Below are 22,059 nucleotides of genomic sequence, written 5' to 3'. Positions count from 1 at the left end.
CTGGCCCTACAAATGCTACCAGGGTCTGCCAGCCCAGTCTCTCTGGGGTAAGGAAGGATGCACTTTGCGATTCTGGTTCCTACTGCTTGCCCAACCCTGCTGCTGTCCCTGGAAGGGCTCTGAGGGCTTGCAGCCACCACATTCTGCCACCCCAGCCAGACCCCAATGTGTGTGGGGGTGATGCCCAGCCCCGATCCATGCTTATGCCCTGACCAGCGCTTGAGGGCAACTGTACCTTCCTGGGCAAGGACCTTGGGGACCTTGCACCCCACCAAGCTCCCAGCAGCAGAACCGCCCCCCGCCACCCCCTGTCAAGTCCCAGGGGTCCCTTACCGGCTCTGCTTCAGTTCGGCTCTGGCTGCGGCTGTGGCTGCAGTTGCAGTGCGCCGTCCCCACCTGTTGCTGCAGCTGCTCCTGCCAGGGCCTCTAGGACGGATGGTCCCCCGCCTCAGTGGCACTGAGTGGTGCAGGGGTGGGGGGGCACATGGGGGTGCCCTGTGGCAGCACAGGGGGTCCAGGCAAGGACTGCTGGACCGGGGTGGTGGGGACACCCAGGCAGCACAGGCACGGGTGCTGTGGGTGAGCAGCTGCCTGGAGCCCTTCTATGCTGTAATTGATTGATGCTAATTAGGTTTCAGCAATTCTTCTTAGGCTGTAGTCGCTGCTCGCTGGTTCGGGGCTGCAGGTCTAGAAGCTTTATCAGCTGCTGTAAGGCACGATTGCCTCTTCCCTCCCCAGCCATGCCCCGAGCCCAGCCTTCCCTGCGCCTGCGCTGGCTCTTGGCAGAGCACAGTGATGGGAGACCACAAGCAGACATCGAGCAGGCCAAGAGCAATTGGAGAAGGTACTGTGCCACTGCCTTGGCACACAGCTTGCTTTCCAGCAGCTCCTCACGTTGACTCCAAATTTGTCAAGTCATCTCTGCAGCCAGCATTGGGGGGTGAGTCTGCAAGCAAAGTGAGTTTGTGCAACAAGATTGAGGATGGGAACGCTCAAATTAGGCTCACCTGGGAGTGCACTCCAAGTATGGCCTCCAGGGATGGCCCCTGGTTAAACAGCTGTAACAGACCACCAGCCTTTAGTTGTTTAATACATGGTTTATTGCGCTGGGTTGACTAAATTGCCAGTCTGTCCCCGCCTCAACAAGTCCCAGTGCATCACTGGTGAAACTGCATTTGTACCGTGATGGCCACCAGTGTGGTAAGAACAGCCCTGGCTGGCCAGCGTCTGACCCATTGGGAGAGGGTGGGAGAACTGAAATCCCTCCCTGAGGAGTACCAGGCATAGTATGCCACCATGGGGCTGTTCTGGGCTATCAAGAAACATCTCCACTGTGCCTTGTTCTCCTCATGACAGGCAACAGAAAAGGTGAATGAAGGACCCCGTAAGAGCAGAGATGTCTGGGATGGACACACTAATGTCCCCTTTCCTGTCCAAGGGACCTGCCCAAGGGACCACAGAGCATGGATCACCTGGGTCCCAGCAAGCTGCCCCCTTCCATCCATGTGCGCAAGGGGATAGGGGCAGGCAGGTGGCATTCAGCTGGTGCCTTGGCTCAAACAGAGGGAAGGAGTTCAGGTACAAGACAGTGTTCAGCACACACACGCAGGATCACATAACAGTGTGGGACTAGGGCTATGGACCTGTGCGGAGCTATGAAACCATAGGTGTATAAGCCAAGAGCTGCTCACACCTTCAGAAGCACTGGATCACAGCTCAGGACCACGTTGTTGGGTCTGACACAACCAGAGATATGGGGACAACTGCCACAGGAGTGACTTGCAGGGCAGTCAGGAGCTTTAGGTGGAAAAGACCCCAAGCCTTCTCCAGAGTAATCCTCTGGGAGGTGTGGAGCCACAGGGCTCGGAGCAGGAGCTGTGGATCAGAGGTGCCAATGGATATCCTGGGTGGAGGGGTAGCTGGAGCTAATAAGTCCCCAGTACCCCCACCAAAGCGAAGGGCAGGTGGGAGCTGAGAGAAGGAACACCTTGCAGGAACAGCCCTGTGGCTCTGCTTGGCCCAAGCCCTGGGCTAGTGCTGTGCCCAATGTGCAAGCACTGAGAGACAAGCTGGGGCTAAGCTTGGTGCCTCAGGTGACCGGGATGCTGCATAGGCACTGCCCTGGCAGCCCTTGCCCCTGACTGCTAGTGAGGGGACAGTTTTCCTCCCAGAGACCTGCAATGTATATTCACAGAGGCAACCAAAGTACCTAGTCTCCAGGTCTCACAGGTGAGGTGTGGTAGAGCTGCAGGTCCCAACCAGAACCTAGTTTGGGGCAGCAGGAGCCCTGGCCTGTGCTTAAGGACTCAGTAGTAAGCGCTGAGAAGGGTTGAGACCTTGTGCAGGAGCTCCTTGTGGTTGGCATGCAGGGGGATCCTCTTGTCCAGCACCTGCCAGCGGATGCACAGCTCTGGATCGCAGCCCTGGAGGAACTGGAAGGGGACCAGAGACATCACATACATGCTGCTGGTGAGGGGCCATGCCAGCCATGCTCAACAGCACCTCCAGTCCCCAACCTTCTGCCCTTTCTTTTTAGGGCCCCTGGTGCAGTGCCACCCCATGTTCATCCCCATGTTCTTCCTCTACTGCATGCAGCAGGAGAAGCCCACTCATGATGAGGGCAAGATCTGGATCTGGACATCTGGCTCCCCTGCTCCATGCCTGCTGAGAGCTGGGTCAGGGAGCTGCACAGGCAAGGGGCCCATACCGAATTCAGCCTCTTCATCTCCACATCATTCTGGTTGTCAAAGTGCACGCTGACAGCAACCGTCTCAACCCAGGCGTTATCTGTGTTGCGGGGGTCGTCAAGGTACCCCTTGTGTATCTGTGCACAGTGAAGGAATGCCACATTAGCAGAGCCCTCACCACCTCCCTCAGGGCACCAAGAAGCCCTGGGGATGGTGGGACATTGCCCCACAGCTCCTCTTCCCCACTGGAGACCAGCACCCTGTTCCCGCTGCACCTGGAGCCATGGAGAGCGATCGCAGTAAGCACTGACACCTATGTGTGCAGCCCACCCCTGGAGTTCCTGGGCTGCCTCCCAGACTGCTGCGTGGTACAAGGCCATTACAGCATGTGTCTGCCTGCCCCAGCCATTCCTCCCCGGTAGGAGCAGTGGCTAAGGGGTGATGCACCCTGACCCTGTACCCTGGGGACACCCATGTGCCCCTGTGCCGCCATGATGTCCACATGTCCCTGTACTGTGGTGTTGTCCCCATGTGCCTGTACCACCGTGACACCTGTGTGTCCCTGTACCAGGGTGATGCCTGCATGCCCCCACACCACTGTAGCACCTGCATGCCCCTGTACTGCTGGGACATCTGTGTGCCCCCCCACCTCAGTGCCTTGTTTCAGCAAGTTCTGGAACTGGGGCCAGAACTCCCGGCGCAGGATCCACTTGAGCTTCAGTGGCAGCGTCTCACCTGGCTCCAGGGACCCCTGCACCAAAGTAGATGTCAGCCGTGGGGCCTGCCATCAGCCCAGCCTCCTTTACTGCCACCAGCTTGGCCATCAGGCAGTTGCCACCACTGCCGAAGATGCCACAGGCTCTGGTGGGGGGAGCAAGCAGCAGTGGTGCCTCCCTCCCTCCCTCCCTCTCCTGCTGGAAGCCCTCAGCTGTGCCCAAGCATGTGTTTGAGTTTGCCTGATTCAACGTCTGGACCACTCTGTCAAAGGATGCTACGCCAATGTCTTATGTCACAAAGGACATGCAAGAACTGAAGATGTGGAGGAGGAGGAGGAGGAGGAGGAGGAGGAGGGAGAAGAAGGAGACAGGGTGGGTGGGGGTATGTAATCCCACCACTGCCCACCCCCAGCACTCTTGGCAGCGCAGTCCTGCACTCAGATGCTCTGCAGGAGGGGCAGAGGTACCTCCTCGGACAAGGCCGTGACACCCATCTGTGTTCCTTCTTTTTCTGCAGGGCATCCAGCCATGGGGCTGGGCCAGTCCTGTCTCCCCAGACCCTTCTGTGCCAGCTGGCTTCCACCAGCTCTTACCCCGGGCAGAGCCCAGACATCTGACAGTGGGTACTGGGCTACTAGGACTTCCAGCATCTTCTTCAGGCTCTTCCTTATAATGGACCCATCCAAATTCCTCCGCCACCTGTGAGAGAGGCCCCTGTTATGCTGCAGCTGGACTCAGCTCCCCTCTGCCCAGCAATGGTTGAATGGGCAGCGGTGGGTTTTTCCAGGCCCCACTCTCTGTGAGGTGGTTTTGTGCTCCCTTTTCCATTCCACCTCCCCAGCCCTGTCCTGGAGCAAGGATACCTCTCTGTCCCCAAGCACTCACCTGGTCACAACAGGGTGCAGGGCATGGTTGGGCCCAAAGCAGTGCAGCCTCCCGCGGCCTCGGAGCCCTGTCCTGCCCATGGGGTTCCTGTCAGGGAGACAAGTGGGCTGGGACAGTGCCAAGGTCCCTGTGCACACCCTACCAAGTTGATCAAAGCCCTGTACTGCTTCCCCTAATTTCCCACCACTGCACCACACCTCTTCTGGGTGCTAGGGGTTTTTTTGGGGGGGGAATCCTAAGGACAATGTGTGCCATTTTCCTTGCCTCACCATTAGCCAAGGGAAGCAGGAAGGAGATGGATGGACCCAGATCCCCCTGGATTCTCCATCTCACCAGTGCTTTGTGTACAGCTGGGAACCCCAGCTCTCACCAAGCCCATCTGCCCTCATAGCGGATGCACTCACAGTGGCAGCCCATCCTGCACAGTGTAGAGGCCATGGAAGCTCTGCCGGTCAATCAGCCCATCCATGGTGTTGTAGTTGATCTTCAGGAGAAACTCCAAGGAGCTGGGGGGTGGGAGGCAGCCCGGCAGGGAAGGCTGGCTGTGCCACCCAGGGAAAGGGGCAGAAGAGTGGGGAGCCACAGGGGAACACTCACGGGCTGAACGGGTCCTGCACAGCCATGTCCTTGTGGTCAGCTGAGTAGGTGGGAGGGTCGTAGAGTGGGAAGTCCACCTGCAGAGCACAGGGCTGTGTCAGGCTCCCCTGCCTTGCATCCCTGCTCTGGTGGCAGGCAAGGACTGGGACCACTGGGGACACTTTCTGCCTCTGTCCCTTCCTCTGCCCAGCTCGAGGCACCATTCCTCAAGGCATGTAGGGTTCTGGGCCCTCCTTGGGGGCTGAGCTCAGGGTCTTAGCTGGAGGGTTGGTGACTCTCATTCATGTCCCCATGTAAGTCCGTGCCAGATCCTGTCCCTGACCCTGAGCCAGCCCTGATTCAGGAAATGTGGAGATGGGTGTTTGTCCCCTCTGTCTTCCAGCTAGCCAGCCCCAGGCATCCCTAGCACTGCAGATCCCAGCAGGAACTATGCCCATTCACTGCTTCTTGTCCCTGGGAGGGCCTTGGAGCAGCTGCTCCAGGAAGCCACTTGTCCCAGGGCTGGGAAAAACAGGAGCTCCCAAGTGTGACACAGGTGTGACGATGGGTCTGTTCCTATTCCCACCGCCATTGGGATCTGCTCCGTGCCCCCCCTCCCAGCCCTGCTGCCCAGGGTCACAGCTCCTACCTCCCAGGGCACCTTCTCATCTGGCACAGGGAAGCGGAGGGTGTGAGACCCTGGGTACAGAAGGTTTCGGGCAAGCACATGATATGGGGGCTGGCTATCTTCAGGTTTCCCCTCCAGGTCAGCCTCCTTCGTCTCCAAGGCTTTGCTGGAGCCTGTGAGGCAGACACAGACAGCGAGGCCCCACAAAGCAGGGTGCTGAGTCCAGTCCTGCAGATTGTGCCTCTGCTGAAGGGGTTGGCTGGGTCTCTCCATGGGGATGCTGATGTGCCCTGGGGGCCTGGCCCCAGGCATCCCTTCCAGCAGGCCCTGGAGGAATTCCCCAGGGATGCTGCAGTGGAAAGCCTCAGCCGTGGGCTCCAGAGAGGGCTCTGGATTGGAGGGTGAGAAAGGCTGCAGGATGGTCTGGACAGTCTTGCAGAGCCCCCAAACCTCCCTGGGCCAAAGAAGCTTCTGCCTCTGCCTCACCACTTAACAGAGGAGTGCAAGGGGCTGCTCAGAACTGCAGCTCTGGTCTGCAGCCCCATGGGTGCCAGCATGGGGCTCTGGGTTTCCCCAGTGCTGCGGGGGTGGAGGTGGACTCTGCTTACCCACAGGTGGCACATCCTCCCCTGAGCCGAAGCCATTGCCCTGCAGCGCCTGCATTATCCACCTCAGGGCCTGGGCACTCTGATGCACCTGCATGGGACAGGAGAGGGTCAGCCCTCCCAGACCCCAGCTGCTCCCTGGGTTCCCTTGCTCAGGTACTGCAGGATACAGCCCTGGCAGGAGGCCCTGCTATCCTTGGCTCCTGGCTGCTCATCCCCCAGGGAAGCAGTGGTCCTTGCTGTGCCTTGATGCTTGGCTTGGAAAACCACCTCCAGGGAAACAGCAGCTGTGCTGCAGCTGTCTCAGAGAGGAGATGCCAGGGCCCAGTCCAGCTCCCCAGGCACCCCACTGCTCATGCAGGGTGTGGAACAGTGTCGCTGGGAGGGGGGGTGGAGAATCCCCCATCTCCAGAAGGTCTGGAGGGTCCTCTCGGGCCAAGAAGATCTGGGTCAGCTCTAACTGCTTGTGTGACCTGTGGAGGCAGGGGCTCTTCCCACCACTTCTCACCTTCATCCCACTGTTCTGTTTGACTCCCACTTTGGAGTCAAACAGAACATTTCCCATAAACCTTCTCCTCTCGGATGCAACTGTTTTGGCAGGGAAAATCAAACTGTTTGAAGGGGGATTGATTCAGAATGCTTTCTCTTGTGCTCTGGTTCAGTTGACTCAGTCCTTGGAAAACCCCACCTTTCTTAGGTAGTTGCTCAGCTTTTGCCTCACCTGGTCTTCCAGAGAGACCAGCCTCTGCTCCACCAGCCCTGTCCTCTTCACCCGGTCCAAGTCCAGCAGCTCTGCCAGTACATCAACTCTGGAGGGACAGTGCAGAGAGGAACCCCCTCAGCAGCCACCACTGCACTAATCCTAACTCTTCCCTGCCCAGGACACCAGAGGACAGAAAGATGTCCCTGTGTCAGGAGCACTGGTACCTCTGTGCAATATCTCGTATTTTCTGCTCTATGTTCTGCTTCTCCTGGCATTGCTGGTGCTGCAGGTAGTTCTCCTTCAGGTACATCTCCCAAGAGAGGAGGGCAGCTTCTTCATTCTTTTCCAGCTTCTCTTCTGCCAGAGGAAGGGGACGGCAGTGCTATCAGGTCCCTGGGCACCCCAAAACCCATTGCTGCACACCAGATGCCAAGTCTCATGCCTTGGTGCATGATGCTGTGCCCCGGGGAGGTAACAAAGGCCAGGAGGGTAGATGCTGGTTCTTACTGAGCTGTTTGTTGCGCATGGCAGGCCTGCGGAGCAAGACTCGCTGGACCAGGATCTGCAGGTGATTGAGGAGGATGAAGGGTGGAGGTGCGGGAGGGCGGCCGTGGTACTCCTCAATCAGATCGTGCCGCTGGAACTTCCAGATCTGGTCCGTGTGCTCCTGGACCTGCTGGAAGGTATAGCTGGGGCAGAGCCCAGGTGTCAGCCATGATGTGGGGATGATGGTGCCCCAGGTTCTACCCGTCTGCCTTACCAGCCCTGGTCTGCACCCACTACTTCCACCATATCTATGACCCCCTCAAAGTGTCCCTGTGCTCTGGGCAGCATGTGCCCCAAGACCTTCCTCGTGCTTTCTCAGAGTGCAGTGCCCTGGCCATGACCAAGCCCACAAGCAAAGCCAGCTTGGTACACTGTCAGGACCATGGGACCAGGTCAAACTCACTTGAACATGGCAATAAGGAGGTTGAGGAGGAGGATGTTGGTGAAGAGCAGGTACAGGCACAGTAAGATGACTGTCAGCCACTCTGGGAAGATGGGTTTCTTGCTGTCCTCATTTGTCTCTGGACACTTGGGCTTGTAGGGGTCAGTTCCATTAGGGGTACACTGGTCAATGTTGAAGTTAACCCCTGCAAGAGAGCATGGCATGGCTCCACTACAGCCAAACCTCATGGTGTCTCAGGAAGCCCACTGTGCTCTCTGAAAGTGGCCAGCATCAAGGGAACTTAGCACCAGACAGGGATGTGACCTCAACCTGCATCATCGCAGGTGCTCTGTTCATTGCCACCAGCTTTGCAGCTGTGGCACTAAACTGGATTGACTCATGCTCCTGTGCCTTTGCTAGTGTGCTCTCTTGACCACTTGGGCAGGTGCAGTCCCTGGGTTTGCATTGGTGGCAATGCTCCCAATGTGCTGGAGCAGGGCTCCATCCCCATGCCCTGTCATTTTTCCCTCCTGGACTTAATGCTGTGCTTGGAGAGAAGCCCTGTGCAGGACTTACATGGCCCAACATGGCAGGAGCTAGGCAGACTGCAGCATGAGCTTGGTACCCCTCAGCCTTGTCACAGCCACCCTGCTTGTGCCACACGTTGTCACCGGCTGGTGTCCCTTACCATCAATGTAGGAGGGAATCTGCCCGAAGATGGTCAGGTAGGAGTGGTAGACCACGCCACGGAAAAGCCACTCCACACGTTCCTCATTGTGGATCAGGATGGCCTGCTTGGCAACCCCAAAGGACACCACCCACACTGCTAGCAGGAAGAGGAAGAAGAAGACATCTTTCATCTGCAAAGACAGAGGGGAAGCAAAACAGGGTCCTGAGCAAACCCCACTCCAGGATAGGATAACACGGGTGGCACACCCGTCCCATGCAGTCATCTGGCTGCTCTAGCTGATCGCCCCGGCTGGGTGAGGGGAGGTCTCACCATGCGCTTCACAATGATGATCTTGGGCCCCAGAGTTTTACTGACTGTGAAAATGTGCATCAGACGCAGGCAGAAAATTATAAAAGCCAGTGACAGTATGATGCGCCCGGGATATAAAGTTGACGGTATCAGCCTGGGCACAGAAGAGAGGAAAGGAACATCTCAGTGCCACCAGTGTGGGTTTTTTTCTGATCTCACAGCATTACATTTCTGCAATATCAGTGAGCTTCCCCAGAGTGCTGGGTGAGCAGCTGAAAGCAGAGGCAAATTACTCAAGAATTACTCAAATGACCACAAAATCTTCATTGGCCTTCAGAAGAAGAAATTGCAATTGAAGAACCTGCATAAACATCACACTAGTTTTGTAGCTTATAGCTGTGGCTTGAGCCTCTGCACTGCCAGGCAAGTGGCTCTGCAACTCACCTGCAAGTCAGCCCTGTGATAAAGACTAGGATGGCGCAGATATCCAACTTATTCCAGAAGTCCTTGAAGTACAGGGAAGCCATTTTCACAACCCCAAACCCATCTGGATCATACAAGAGCTGTTGGCAAGAGATGAGGTGTTAGTATTTCAGTGAAAGCCTTGTAAGATACTTATGTGCCTTGCAGAGGGGAGGGACCGTACAGACCTGCTGGCCATCACTGGAACCTCTTGGTTACCTGAAGTTACTCTGAGCCTACGGGGTTTTCTATAGGGGCATGGAAGGAGCATGGGGAGAGATACCTGAGACATGGGGCTCTTTATTCTGGTGAATAAAGGAACTGAGATGTTGAAGCAAAAGCTGAAAAAAAGCAAATGTCACTCAAAGCCTGGAAATGCTTCTGGGTATAAATGCCCAAGGAAGGAGGTGGTCCCCCTGTCTCCTGACGTTTTCAGCTCAAAACATCATGACTTTCTGCAAGTACCCAGGGCCAAACCAGGCACAGCCAAGGAGATTCTCCAGTCTCAGAGACATGGGGATCTGGCAGTACCTTGTGCTGGGACCTCTCTGAATGGATGGTGACATGGGAAGCAGCATGGGAATGTGAGCTACGCAGGACCTTCCAGGAGCGCCTGGAGGGGTGTCTCACCCTCCTCTCACCTCCTCCCAGCCTCTGCTCTGCCTGCACCATACCTGGCGGGTCTCCTCGCACACCAGGGAAAAGAGCCAGAAGTAGATGAGGTACTCCCGCCAGGATGGCAATGGCTGGAAGTCAACCATCAGGACGTAGGCAAAAAGCAGAAGGAAGGTGAAGTAAGAGAGGATGTTCATGTGGAAGATGACAACAGGTGCTGTGAAGAAGGCTCGGAGGCGCATCAGGCAGCCCATGGGCTGCAGCCTCTTCTCCCTGTGGGCAGCAGGGGTGGAAGCAGGGCTCAGCTGCCCAGAGAGATGCCACGGCAGCTTCTCCCAGCCAGCCTTGGTGCCCACGTGCCCCAGATGCAAGAAGTACCTGAAGGTAATGAGGCTGGTGTACAGAATTGGGAAGAACAGCATGCATGTGATCACCCGCCAAAGTCCATTGTCCACGCACATCTTCCCCCACCAGACTTTGGTTAGAAAGGCCTGTGAGGAGGAAGGAAGAGGAGCACTGGTTACAGAAGCCCCCTCTGTCCCTGTCAGAATGGGGCTGCAGGGCAGAGCACCACCGCTGCCAAAAAGGAACCCTGGATCTGGGGCAGGGGACACTTGGGCACTTCCCCTCCAAGCATCACTGCTGGGAACTCACCTGGACACCCCCATGGGACACAAAATTCATGTTCTTGGCCTCCAATGCCAGCTGTAGACAGGTTGTCTTCCCCCAGGCCTCAGAGACACGAGTGAGGAGCTTCTGGGCTCTCTCTTCATCCTTGCGGTAGCAGTCTGTGAACACGCCTGGCCATGCAAGGAACAGGGAGACAAGGCTGAGCTTTGGGGCCAACTTGGTGCTCAGCAAGGTGCCTGCAGAGCCACCCTTTGCAGCAGGATCTGGACACTGCGCCACACAGTAGCACCCTCTGTGCTACCACCACCACCCAGGCACAGCCCTTGCAGCACCATGACCCCAACCATGACGAGGGGAGCCCCATTTGGCACCACCCACTCCACCCATCGCCCCCAGACACCTCCTAGGCAAAGCTAGCCAGCCCTGCAGGGCATGTCCGCAGTTCTGGATTGATGGTCCCCTCCTGCTCACCAATTGCCTTGTGCTCATACTGCTCGGCCAGGGCCAGCATGCCATCGGTGGTGTCAGTGTCTTCCTCCTCCTTGGCAAGCTCCTTCAGGATTTTGCTGCAGGCCAGCGCAGCTGCCATGCAATCCTGGCTCTGGAGCAGAAGAGGCCAGAGAGAGCATGGGGCTCTGCGCCCTACCCTGCAAGTCCTGGCAGTCCTGCCAAGCACTCCATAGCTCCCATGGAAGGGAAGGAGGGTGTCCCAGGCAGACAGCTGCTCAGGACTAACAGCTTGCCAATACAAGGGCTGAGCTGTGCTCCTCTCTTGGTGCAGGGGCAGTAGGTAACCCACTGCCACAGGGAATCCAGGGACACCCCTGGTCTCCTAGTGGGAAGCCTTGGGTGACAGGATGGTGTGACTCCATGGGTCTGCATTGCTCACTGTGCTGCCAGCCACACTGCCTCTTGCCCTGGGGATGCTGTTTATGGGTGGAAGCCTTCTCCACCCCAGCTGCCATGCCCCCTGTGTCCTGTTTGCGGTGTGCTGAGCCCTCTCTTGGCCTCTGCAAGGAAGACCACACTTTTGCCCAGGCACATCGCCTCTGCCCACAGCACATGTTTTGCCTGGGATGGGAGGAATCTGGCGTCGTGGTGTGGGGATAAACATCAAGTGTCTGCAGGCTCACTAGCTGACTCTCATTTGGCTGGGGGTCAGTCTCAGGCACTGCCATGGGCCATCTTGCCTGCTATCCCTAATGCCAGCAGAAACAATCTTTCCTATTGGGGCTGGGAGGTTTGGATCCATCTGAGCCTCTCAGCAGGGACCAACAGCTCTGGGCTGAGATACCTGGGCCCAGATGATTTCTGCCAGCTCCTTTCGGTTCTGGACCACAGCCCAGATAAGCAGGTCACGGACTGGGTCCATGGTGAAGGTGACTCGGTTGGCAGAGCGCTTGTAGAGGGACCGGAGACTTGACCCCTGAACCTGCAAGGCATGCGATGGTCAAACTTCTTAAGATGCCAAGAGGCTGTAGAAAGCAGAGATCCCCTCAACACAAAGCCACCCCCAAACCCTGGGTGCCTGCCTCCACTACTCATGGAAGGTCCTTTGCTGCAGATAGTGGGGTGGCCAGGACTGGACTCTTTCTGGAAATGCCACTTTTTATGGGGCCAGGATCATGTTGGGGTGTGCCAATCTTGCCCAGTGCACCCACCCCACTGGGTCCTGCCCACCAGAGGCATGCAGCTACATGGTGCTGCAGGGGTAGAAAGGTGGGAATTCCACTTGAATGTGGGGCAGATGACTTGGGCAGGCCTTTAAGGGATTTTAAGTGGGATTCTTGAGCAGGCAAGAGGACAGAGACCCAGCTGCAACCTCCAGGATGGTTTTCTGAGCCAGCATCCCCCTCCCTAATGCAACCCTGCCACCACATAACCTGGAGATGCATACATTCAGCTTCATGTGCGGGACAGGGATGGAGAGCCGGGGCCGGTCTGTGTGCTTGGGCTTTGGGTAGAGAGGCTGTGTGGAGCAGCCTAGGAGCTCTCGCAGCACCTGGGAGACATGGTGCAGTTGGATTCTTGTCATTTTGGAGCCAGCTGTGTGCTCTCTCTCCTCCAGCAGGACTTTCTGCAGCTTGCTGTGGAACAGGCAGGATGGTTCCATGTTGTTGTAGAGGTAAACCAGGGTGTCCCAGGTGACAAACTCCTTGAGACGCACTCCCTGCTCCAGAAACAGCTTCACAAACTCTGGCTTGTCGGAGATCAGGGCAGCTGCCATCACGGGGTGGAGATCTGTGGGCTGGCAGGCCAGAGGTAGAGGTGAGGGGCTCCATGGCCCCAAAGCAGGGCCCCACCATGATCCTCACTCAGATGGTGGGAAGATTTAATCCCTGAGCACACAAGGAGTTTCTCGGTGCATAAGAGCAGCTGGGACATACTGGGACTTGTGGGACATGACCCAGAGACACACTTCTGGGCAGTGAAACCCTCTGCTCCCTTGGCTGCTGGGTGGAGGGATGGGGTAGGGTAGAGGGTAGACCCTCTTTCCCCAGCTCATGAGGATGCACTGTACAAATGAACAGGCCTGCACAGGCTTGTCCTCTGTGCACAACTCTTCAGCTGAAGGATCATGGTGCTTTCAGCTGGATCTCAGCCATGGGGAGACTGACTGCCCTCAAAAACTCTCCCTAGGCACAACTGAGGTGAACAGTGCCCTCAATATCCACAGTCCTCCAGTGGGACCTGACAAGCTGTAAGCCTGACCAGACAAGCAGCACAGGTACTCCCTTACCTTCCACTCATGGTCATCCGTGAAGATCTCACTCCGAGCAATGTCCACCCTGTTCCAGGCCACAGCTAACTTCAGCTGGTGGTCCCAGTTCTCACGACCAAAGTGGTCCTGGTTTCGGGATGCTGCATGCAAAGTACGTGTGTTAGAACAGAGGATTATTTACATGACAAGACATACCACTTGGTAGCCCCCATGGATGCCTGGTCCTTTGGGCGAAACATCTCCCTGGTCAGCTCAGCATCACGAGGTTGAGGCACCCCTTTGGTGACCTCATAAGTCAAGCAGCTGCAGAAGGTGGCTTGTGACCCCATTCCATTCATCTCACCCCATCCTTCCAAGCAGGTCCCCATGCCTCACCTTTGAACAGGGCTTGGAGGATGGCCACATCCACATCCTGCTGGCCATATTTGCCCTCTCTGAAAATGGTCAGGAGCTGCCGGCTTCGCACTATGTCTTGGATCTACAAGAAGAGCAGTGGGCAAGCAATCAGCAGCTGCATCTCCTCTCTGCTGCTTCCCACACTCCCCTGTCCTGTGTGGGGCTCCCCTCGGGTTGCCTGCAGACTCCCTGTTCTGTGTCTCCCAGCCTGGCTAGGGTAGGTCCCAAGTGGTACCTCTCTACCTAAAGGGAGCAGGCAGCAGAGGAGCAGAGCTCAGGCCCTTGGAGTGCCCACCAGGACAATGCTGAGCATGGCTGGGTGGAGATGGATGGTCAGTGGAAGATGAGTCTTAACCTTCGTGCTGCTCATGGGCAAGGACCCCTGGGGACACCTTTGATTTCCACAAGTTCAGCAAGAGGTGATGTCTGCCTGCAAGAGGCTCACCTTCTTCGTCCACTCCACCAGCTTGCCCTCAGTGAAGAGCTCATAGGTGTCATGGAAGAACATGCTCAGCTTCTTCTGGATCAAGGCAATAGTTATCTTGGGCACAGGCAGGCTGGCCACCTGTGCAATGACATCGGCCACACGCCCAGACCCTTCCACAATCACACAGGGAGTCCCGTTGGTGATGGCATTGTAGATGGTCTGCAACAGAGGAGGGAGGATGGTCCTAATCCCACCCGGAGGCCAGTAGACCCTCTCTGAGCCTGAGACCCACACCGATGTTCCACAGCACTCCCATCTGGCTGCATTTCATCTAGTGTTGCACCATGCTCACACTGACACTGGAGAGGAGCACTCCTGGCAAGGAGCTTCCCCCTCCCACCACCACATCCTCTCAGCTCTGTTGGGACCATGCAGGAGCAGTTCCTTACATCAAGCGTCCCTGGACCTCCTTCCAGCACCACGCACACAATGGGGATCTTGATGGTGACGCCTGTGGGGAAGCAGAGCCCAGGGTCACTTCCCTGTGGGGCAGGCACCCACCATGCAGCTGAATGCGGTCTCCTCTGAGCATGGAGTGTGAAAGGCAAGGTGGGAGCACTGCCCCTGACATACAGGCTCCAGGAGAGAGGGGAGACTATCTGGCAATCATGCTGCTGGAGCATGTGCGTGCATGTGTTAGAATAGAAGGTCATTTGCACAGCAGGAAGATACCACCTGGAAGGCCCCTGGGAGGCATGGCCCTTTGGGAGAAATTACTCTCCCTGATCAGCTCAGCATCACAAGGTTTGGGGACCTCTTTGGTGACCCCATAAGTCAAGCATCTGGCAGAGAAAGGCTCTTTGATTTGTGTCACTGAGAAACCAGGTTCCACATTTATTATGACAATCCTCTCAAATCCCTTGCCTGGATCCTGCAGGGAAGCCACAGCCTACCTTCTCACTGGCAGCCAGGATGGGCACCCCTTACAATGGATGGCCAATCCCAGCTTGTGCCCTTGCCTGCCTCAGTCCTGGCTATGTGTTGCCATTACCTCCTTTCACCTTGGTCTGCTCCGAAATGTACTTCTCCAGTCTGGTCCTCAGGGGGATTTCCACCCCATACCTCCCATGGGTCCCATCGTCCACCAGGATGAAGTGAGAGTGGTTGCTGTCCAGGCATGACAGGCTACCTTGGTTCTCCTCATCCAGTATGTACTCAGCTGGAAAGCCACCCTGTAAGGTGGAGGAGGAGACTCTGGGAAAAGCCTGGCAGGGCTGCAGAGGAGCATCAGATGCCCAAAGCAATGAGCATGTGGGACAGGAGCAGGCCAGCAAGTGGGGACAGTCTGGCCAGACAGCCCTCCCTGCCCCTCCTGCAGTCCTCATGTCAGCCTTTCCCCATGCTCCTCTGTCTCTGCTCTACCTGCCCTCACACGCACAAGGGTTCCTCCCAGGAGAAGAGCAGCACCTACACAAGACACTGGGTAGGGTAGAGGGGCTTCTCAGCAAACATCAGCCCAGAACCATCACTCCTTCTGGTGCAGATGGGTTTTACCAGGGCAGCCAGCCTCAGACACTTCTTGAAGCACCCATTCCCAACACAGTCCTTGTCAGGACTACCCTGGCAGTCCAGGCATAGGCAAATCAAACACATCTCCAATGCTTTCTGGCTCACCATGGGGCAGATGAGGCTCTCCCGGTTGTACACGGTCCCCCAGGTAGCTATGCCAATGGTGACAATCTCGCCCTCCTTGTGACTGCAGCTCAGGATGAAGTCTCGCACTGCCTCTCCCACCTGTTTCATCACACCAGCGTGGGACCCCCCTGTGATGATCCAGGCCCCTGGGGGTCAGAGAGGGGCTTGGGAAGGGAGATGCTCTGCTCACAGCAATCTCCTAGCATCTCCCTATATGGCTGCAGGAACACCTGGTCCTCAGAGATGGTCCACCCCCCAGAAGATATCTTCCCTGCCCACTACATCAAGCCCTAGAAGCACCGGAGATGCATTCTTCAGCAGTGTTGCATCTCTCAGTACACCTCCCTGTGAGCCTATTTGCAGCAATTGTGCAAGAACAGTCCATCCCTGGTAGTGGTAGTCCAGACAGGGATCTACAGGCCTCCTGGGCCAGCTCTGCATCTCCACAGCACCCAACTCACTGAACCTGGCATGGCCAGATGACAGGCCCCTCTTCTGCTGCAATCACAGAGAGAGCCTGTGCATCTCTTACCAGTGGTCTGAGCCACTTTGACTAGCCCTTGACGGAAGATGTTCTTCAGCCTTGGCTTCATGATGAAGTTTTTGGCTCCCCCGGTGACAGAGATGAGCAGGTTGGGTGCATCGAGGCCCCAGTGCTGTGTCATGAGGTGGTAAATGACCCGTGGAGGGGTATCTGAGGAGACGCGCACATACTGCAAAAAAGAAAGCATACATGTGTTTTGGGTAAAAACAACAGGGTCAGGGTAACAGGGCACCTCCACCACAATTTCTCCTGTCCCAGCAAAGAACCAGGGGCTTCCCATGCCATTTCCCAGAAGAGTCTTGTTACTGCTGCCGCAGGTCTTTGTGTGTGACTCATTCGCTTCCATGGGACCAAAGGGAAACTAACCTCAGGACAAGAACAGGGAACAGCCACTCCTTAAAGCATGGACCTCACAGCATGATCAGTCTCATGGTTTCACAAAGGGACTAGGTACAGGGCTGGGAGAGAGGAGGGATCCTGTCCCACACCCCTTCTTCTGCCTGGGTCATTGTTGCCTTTGGGGCATTTCCATGCTTTCCTAGCCTCCTGTCATTCAGGAGGGAAATATTCGTATTTCATTTGCCATGGAAAGACCTGAACCCACAGGCTCCCTGTGCACCACAGATGGGAAAAACAGATCACCTTCCCCATCTTCTGTCCCAGGCCGGTGAAGTGGATATCACCAAAGGCATCTGTTGGCATTTCCTGGATGTGCCTGCTGGGGTCCCATTCCTTCCCCAGGAAGATGGGAGGTTTGGCAGCATCTTCCAGGTGCTGCTCCCTGAGATAGCCACACTCGCACACAATTCTCCTGAAACACAGACCACCAACTTTGTCAAAAACAATCTAAACCCAAAAGGCAAAGCTCAGCTTGCCTACCTGCCTTAGCCCAGGCAGGAGGTGTTGGCATTCTCATTAAGAACACCACAGGCACTGGCATTCCCACACAGCTCGTCCTCCATCTCAGAACTTGTGCAGAAATAAAGGCATCGTTTGGGGGAAAATTTAGCAAAAAATTAGTATTTCTGCCTCTGGAGGTTTAGGACAGAAATATTAATGTTGCTCTGGATGAAGTATGGATGGAAATGACTGCATGTGAAAGCATCCAGGTTCCTCACAGGGACACGGGATATCACCCAGGTGATAGCAGGGTGAAGAACTAGTCAAAAAGGAATTTGTGAATCGCCTTTACACCAGGTCCCTTGACAGAAAGGTGTGGTTTTCCGGTGCTGTAGCTTTGTCACCAAACACCCCTTCTGCTTTCCTGGCAGGGGAGGGGAATGAGGAACTGTCTGACTTACCCAGAATCTGATGTCTGGGAACTTTCAACAAAGTAGGTGCACTCTTTCTTCCGTATGTTTTCAGGAATCCATGAGATGAGATTTTCCTGAGGAAGTAGGAAAAGCAGCAAGGGGTCAGGGTTTGTGCAAAAGGGCCAGAAGTTATGCCAGGGGCCAGACCCCTTGGTGCTTGGAGCATATCTGGGTACTTCTTTTGATGTGAAGGAAGAAAAGCTCCATTGCTATCTGCAAGGAAAAAGCCAGGTGTACTCCAAGGACAGGAAATATGAAATATGTGCCTCAGATATTCGGGGTTTTTCTGTCTGTCCCTAAAACCAAAGTGATCTGTTATTAATGCTCCAGTTAATGAGTCAACAGATAACTCATTAACGCTTTTCCATCGTGTGTGGTTAACCTCCCCCTCTTCAAGCACCCCATGAACTTACCTTTTCATTGCTGCCAGCGGGGAAATGTGCCTTCCGTCTGCTCTTCGAGACACTGCTACTGCTCTGCTGGAGGTTGGGGACCACCTCAAAGTCGCTCATCTTTCTAGGGTGTGTGGCGGGGTTGTCTCCTCTCTCAGGGCACACCTTGTTCAGTTCGGAGGGGAGCACCTTGGTGCGCCGGCCACGCGTGGCCATGGCTGCTGTGTCTTGCCTTGCTTGCCCTCCTCTCTCCTGTTCCTAAGCTGGGAGGTCCTGAACATCTCCATCCTGAGTGCAGCAGAAAAGAGGAAGGATACCCATGGTCTTAAAGCACTGGGGCATCCTGTCCATCTTTCCCTGGGTGGAGAGATGTCCACAGGAAGCCTGCTGGACCTGCGCCATGGTCCTGACACCAGGACCACCTGGGTAGTGAAACAGCCTCAGCATGCACTGTGCTGCCTCAGGCAGCCTGTCAGCCTCCAAAAATTGACCCTGACACACTCTGCCCACCAGCAGAGCTGCTGGCCTGACTGCTCTGCTGCCTGGCCTCTGCCAGCCTGCAGGTCTCCTTGTTTGCTCTCAGCTGCAAGCAGCTGGAATGTTTCTGGCAGCAGGGAGAGCAGAAACAAGGTCTGTTGTGGAAGCAGCCCAAGCAGGGCCCTGCCTGGAAAATCTGTATCAATATGCTGACTGCAGAGACAGGGCACTCCTCCATAGCAGGGATCTCATGCCTACTGCAAAGGTCCCCTGAGAGCCCAGAGCTAAAAAACGAGGTGCACACATGCTGTATAGCAGGGGATGCAAAACTTGTGAGCCCTCCCAAATGCTCACAGCCCCCATTGCTGAGCTCCTGAACTGCTAAGACTGGTGCGCTGCTGGAGCAAGGATGGAAAAGCTGCTGGGTGCCTCTGGAGCCCAAAGGGGAATGGTGTCCTCTCAGGGGAGCTGTGATGAGGTAATGGAGGAAGCACAGCACTCAGGTAAGGGGCTGGTGAAGCTGTGGGGTCAGCAGGCCTGTGTTTAAGGAGGATTTTGGCTGCCTTTCTGGAAGCCAAACTCTGCATCAAACCCTTAGGGGTGACAAGGAGTGGCAGAGAAAAATGATGGCTACCACTGTATTTCCTTCACATCTCTTTCCTTCAGGCTCAGCGCTGCTGCAGGCAGGGAGCAGCAAGGAAAAGCCTTTTTGGCAGTCTCATAGAATCATAGAATAATTTATGTTGGAAAAGACCTTTAGGATCATCCCTCACAGGCTCCCTCCAGGAAGTATGCAGCCCAACCGACCTGACCTTAGGAGACAGATTTTTGACAGGCGGGCTTTCTGCATCAGAACAACATACAGCTGATCTAACTGCTTGAGAAAGAGCTGTCTAAACAAGGTCAAACACACCCTTAATTATTGTTCCTGGCCCTCCAGGGCGGGCAGGCTGGTGGGACTTTGGGGCATGGCCACAAGCAGCTCATGCAGGAAAGACTTTCACACCATAGGCACCCCGAGGGTCAACAAACAGAATACCTGTTCTCAAGGGCGCTGGCACCAAGGGCAAAGCCTCTCCAGCAGCACACACTGCCTGTGCCCCCCCCCCGCCCCGCTTGGGAAGCACTGTGGGAGGGAGGCTGCACCCCTGAGGGGCTTGCCTGGCAGCCTATCCCACCGCAGGCAGCACAGGGCCCCTCACCCTGCAGGTCAGGTCACCTCTTGGCTGCACAGGGTGGTCACAGCACCCATTAGGACAGGGGTGCAAAGCCCTGACTGCAGGTGCTGAACACTGCCTGTGAGCCATGCCCACCCCCCACTGCCCCTCTGCCGGCACGACCATCAGCAAGGCTGCCTGTACCTTTCCTGCAGCATCCTCTGGCTGCATCACCAGCTCCTCTGCTCCGTGCCTGTCATAGGGATTCAGCCCCGTGTCCCTCTCCTCCAGCGGGTCATTTTGTCAATGGAGACACGGACAATGAGTGGAGAATAGGGCAGAGCTGCCTGCGAGCTGCCTGCAGAGGAGGAGATGGCAGAGTGGCTGGCAGCCTCCCAGCAAATCAGGCTGCAGAAGTGGTCCCTGCCGAGAAGCTGCAGCGCCCAGGCAAGTCTTGAGTTTGCTCAACCGGCTGAGTCACGCTCCCTGTAGCCCACAGCAGCGATTTCCACCCGCAGCCTCCAAGCGCACAGCCTGCCACTCACTGCCGTCAGCCCCACACAGGGCGAGACACTCAAGCCTGAGCCCCTCTTGGGGCTGTTCGGGGGACAGGGGCGCCCTGGCACACAGATGTTGCAGGAAAGGAGTGGCAGCTCTGATGGAGAGGCTTTGCTGCATCACAGGCTTGGCAAGCGTTATGAAAATTCCCTTCCCTATTATATCAATCCGTCTTCATAGCATGGATATCTATTAACTTTATTTTTATATATGTATTTATACAGGTAAGTTATACACCATGATGTGATGAGGTAGTAGAATTTCACTGGAGACTTTGGTATTGTTCATGCTTAAGTAAAACAAATGAAAGGGCAGCCCAGCCTGGAAAGAATGACTTTGCTTCATAGTAGCTTAGAGCTGTCCATGAAGGATAAAGGATACCCTGGTACAACCATGATAATGCCAGCATCCCAGCCCCTCTGACATGTTTTTGAAACCCTCCCAGCATCGTCTGGTGTCATAGATCAGTAGCTTAAGAAAGACTGACTCCAGGGATGCCTGGGATCAGTAGACAAGTACAAGAATGCTGCAGAAATAGACTGGCTTTGCAAAGTTTTACTGTGATTGGAAATTGGTGGTGTGGCTGCTAGTGATTAGTCCAGTCATGTTGCATCTGAATGCTTGAAGGGTATAAGAATCCTGTGTAAAACCACATTCGGGGTACCTCAGTTTGGCTGGGACACCTCATGCATATGAATAAGTATTTACCCTTGTAATTCTGTGCTTTGCATCCCAGCCTCTTGCCTCAGTCGGCATAGGCCAGGTGCAAATTTTCATAACACAAGCCATGGGTGAAGAACCTCCCTGACACACCACAGGCAGCAAATGCCTTTCAGCTGGTGGTTCCCACCTCCGGGTTTCAGAGGGTCTCCTCCTCCCATTATTCCCCACGCCCTAAATGAACTGGCTTTGCAGCCACTTAACTTACGTTTGCCACAAAATTCACTTAACAAAACCAGCATTCGTCTTCCTCAGGAAATGTGCTAAGCAGCAAAGCCAGGCCAGGAAGGCAGCCAAGGCAGTGGATGCTGCAGCAGTGAGCGATTTGGCCGGCTGTGGCTCAGCAGCAGGTACACCAAACAGCCTGGGTGACTGCAACTCAGAGCGAGCCGAGGGTCCTGCAGCACCAGGCGTGAGCCATCCCTGATGGCTCTTGCTGGAGAAGACTGTAAAAGATCATGGGGCAGGGCTGGGAGACAGCTGGGAGGAGGGAGAGCTGTTGCTGGTTCTCAAACATTGGCATATCCTTTAGGTCTGGGGCTGAAGCCCTGTGCTACCATTCACATTGCGATGGGCTCAGGTGCTGCCGCAATGCACTAACAACTAGGGTCCAGAGGAAAATGCAGTGGTGCGATCATGTCCTTAAGCTTGCTTTCCAGCCAAAGCATGCAAGTTAGCTTGGGCCATCTATGCAATGAGTTCTTCTGTTTTCCTTGAACAAGAGCAAACAGCTGAGGCATTTTGCTGGGAGAACAGATGCCACTAATAAGGCAGTAAATAAAATCCATGTGCAATGCTTTACAGTTCAGTTGTAATTAACTCTACACTGCCAAAAGAACTGAAGTCAGAACTGCACATTAATTACACATAAATGTGAATGTTCATCCGCTCTTGGCTGGCTAGCTCTCTGGAGACCTTGGCTTTTATTTCACTTTTGCATATGCCAAAACCACCATGGCCTGGTGGGACCCATGTGGAGCCTGCATGCTGGGGCAGTTCCCACTGCTCCTCCTAAAAGCCCAGCTAAAACCCAGCAAGGCTGAAAGCAAATCCCAGCAAGTTAACATCCATTTGTGACAATGGGAGGAACAAGGTAGGACCATGAAGGGCTCTGCCTGCTCCGTGGGGGCTGTGCCCACACACATCCCACACCCCAGGTCAAATTCAGCCAGACTGATATTTGTGAAGCAGAATTCTGCCAAAGAGGAGCAAACCTCCTGTCAGTGCTGCAGAGCATCCTCTGG

General features: G+C 55.5%; 1 protein-coding gene across 2 annotated transcripts; it reads right to left on the bottom strand.

Moving 5' to 3' along the window:
- Window positions 1-1,080: 1,080 nt before the first annotated feature.
- TRPM2 (transient receptor potential cation channel subfamily M member 2) lies at window positions 1,081-20,118 on the bottom strand. Of its 2 annotated transcripts, XM_075099619.1 has the most exons (33): window positions 19,742-20,118; window positions 17,925-18,191; window positions 17,500-17,585; window positions 16,841-17,009; window positions 16,187-16,367; window positions 15,634-15,800; window positions 15,011-15,191; window positions 14,409-14,470; window positions 13,978-14,178; window positions 13,512-13,614; window positions 13,155-13,276; window positions 12,312-12,662; window positions 11,709-11,846; window positions 10,886-11,015; window positions 10,439-10,584; window positions 10,163-10,275; window positions 9,844-10,057; window positions 9,152-9,270; window positions 8,729-8,861; window positions 8,417-8,588; window positions 7,750-7,933; window positions 7,308-7,489; window positions 7,025-7,157; window positions 6,819-6,906; window positions 6,101-6,188; window positions 5,514-5,665; window positions 4,886-4,962; window positions 4,693-4,794; window positions 4,289-4,375; window positions 3,997-4,102; window positions 3,337-3,438; window positions 2,708-2,824; window positions 1,081-2,432 (listed from the first exon to the last, which is right to left on the bottom strand). In XM_075099619.1, exons 2-33 carry the CDS (start codon window positions 18,117-18,119, stop codon window positions 2,307-2,309), a joined length of 4,527 nt encoding a protein of 1,508 aa, XP_074955720.1. In that variant the 5' UTR covers window positions 18,120-18,191; window positions 19,742-20,118; the 3' UTR covers window positions 1,081-2,306. The 2 variants fall into 2 exon arrangements, with proteins under 2 accessions (XP_074955720.1, XP_074955719.1); XM_075099618.1 differs by having other exon boundaries at window positions 9,844-10,275.
- Window positions 20,119-22,059: the final 1,941 nt, after the last annotated feature.

Source organism: Phalacrocorax aristotelis, chromosome 7 (genome assembly GCF_949628215.1).
Source record: "Phalacrocorax aristotelis chromosome 7, bGulAri2.1, whole genome shotgun sequence".
Classification (NCBI taxonomy): domain Eukaryota; kingdom Metazoa; phylum Chordata; class Aves; order Suliformes; family Phalacrocoracidae; genus Phalacrocorax; species Phalacrocorax aristotelis.
This window is presented reverse-complemented; position numbering and strand designations above follow the sequence as displayed.

Bases quoted from the DNA above. Each gene is read 5' to 3' on its own strand.
- TRPM2 (XM_075099618.1), bottom strand. From the start codon at position 18,119: ATGGCCACGCGTGGCCGGCGCACCAAGGTGCTCCCCTCCGAACTGAAC. The intron at 12,663-13,154 runs GTAAGGGAGTAC...CTGGCCTGCCAG, and splicing joins CGGATGACCATGAGTGGAAG to CCCACAGATCTCCACCCCGT. The intron at 7,934-8,416 runs GTAAGGGACACC...GCTCTCTTGCAG, and splicing joins GATTCCCTCCTACATTGATG to GGGTTAACTTCAACATTGAC.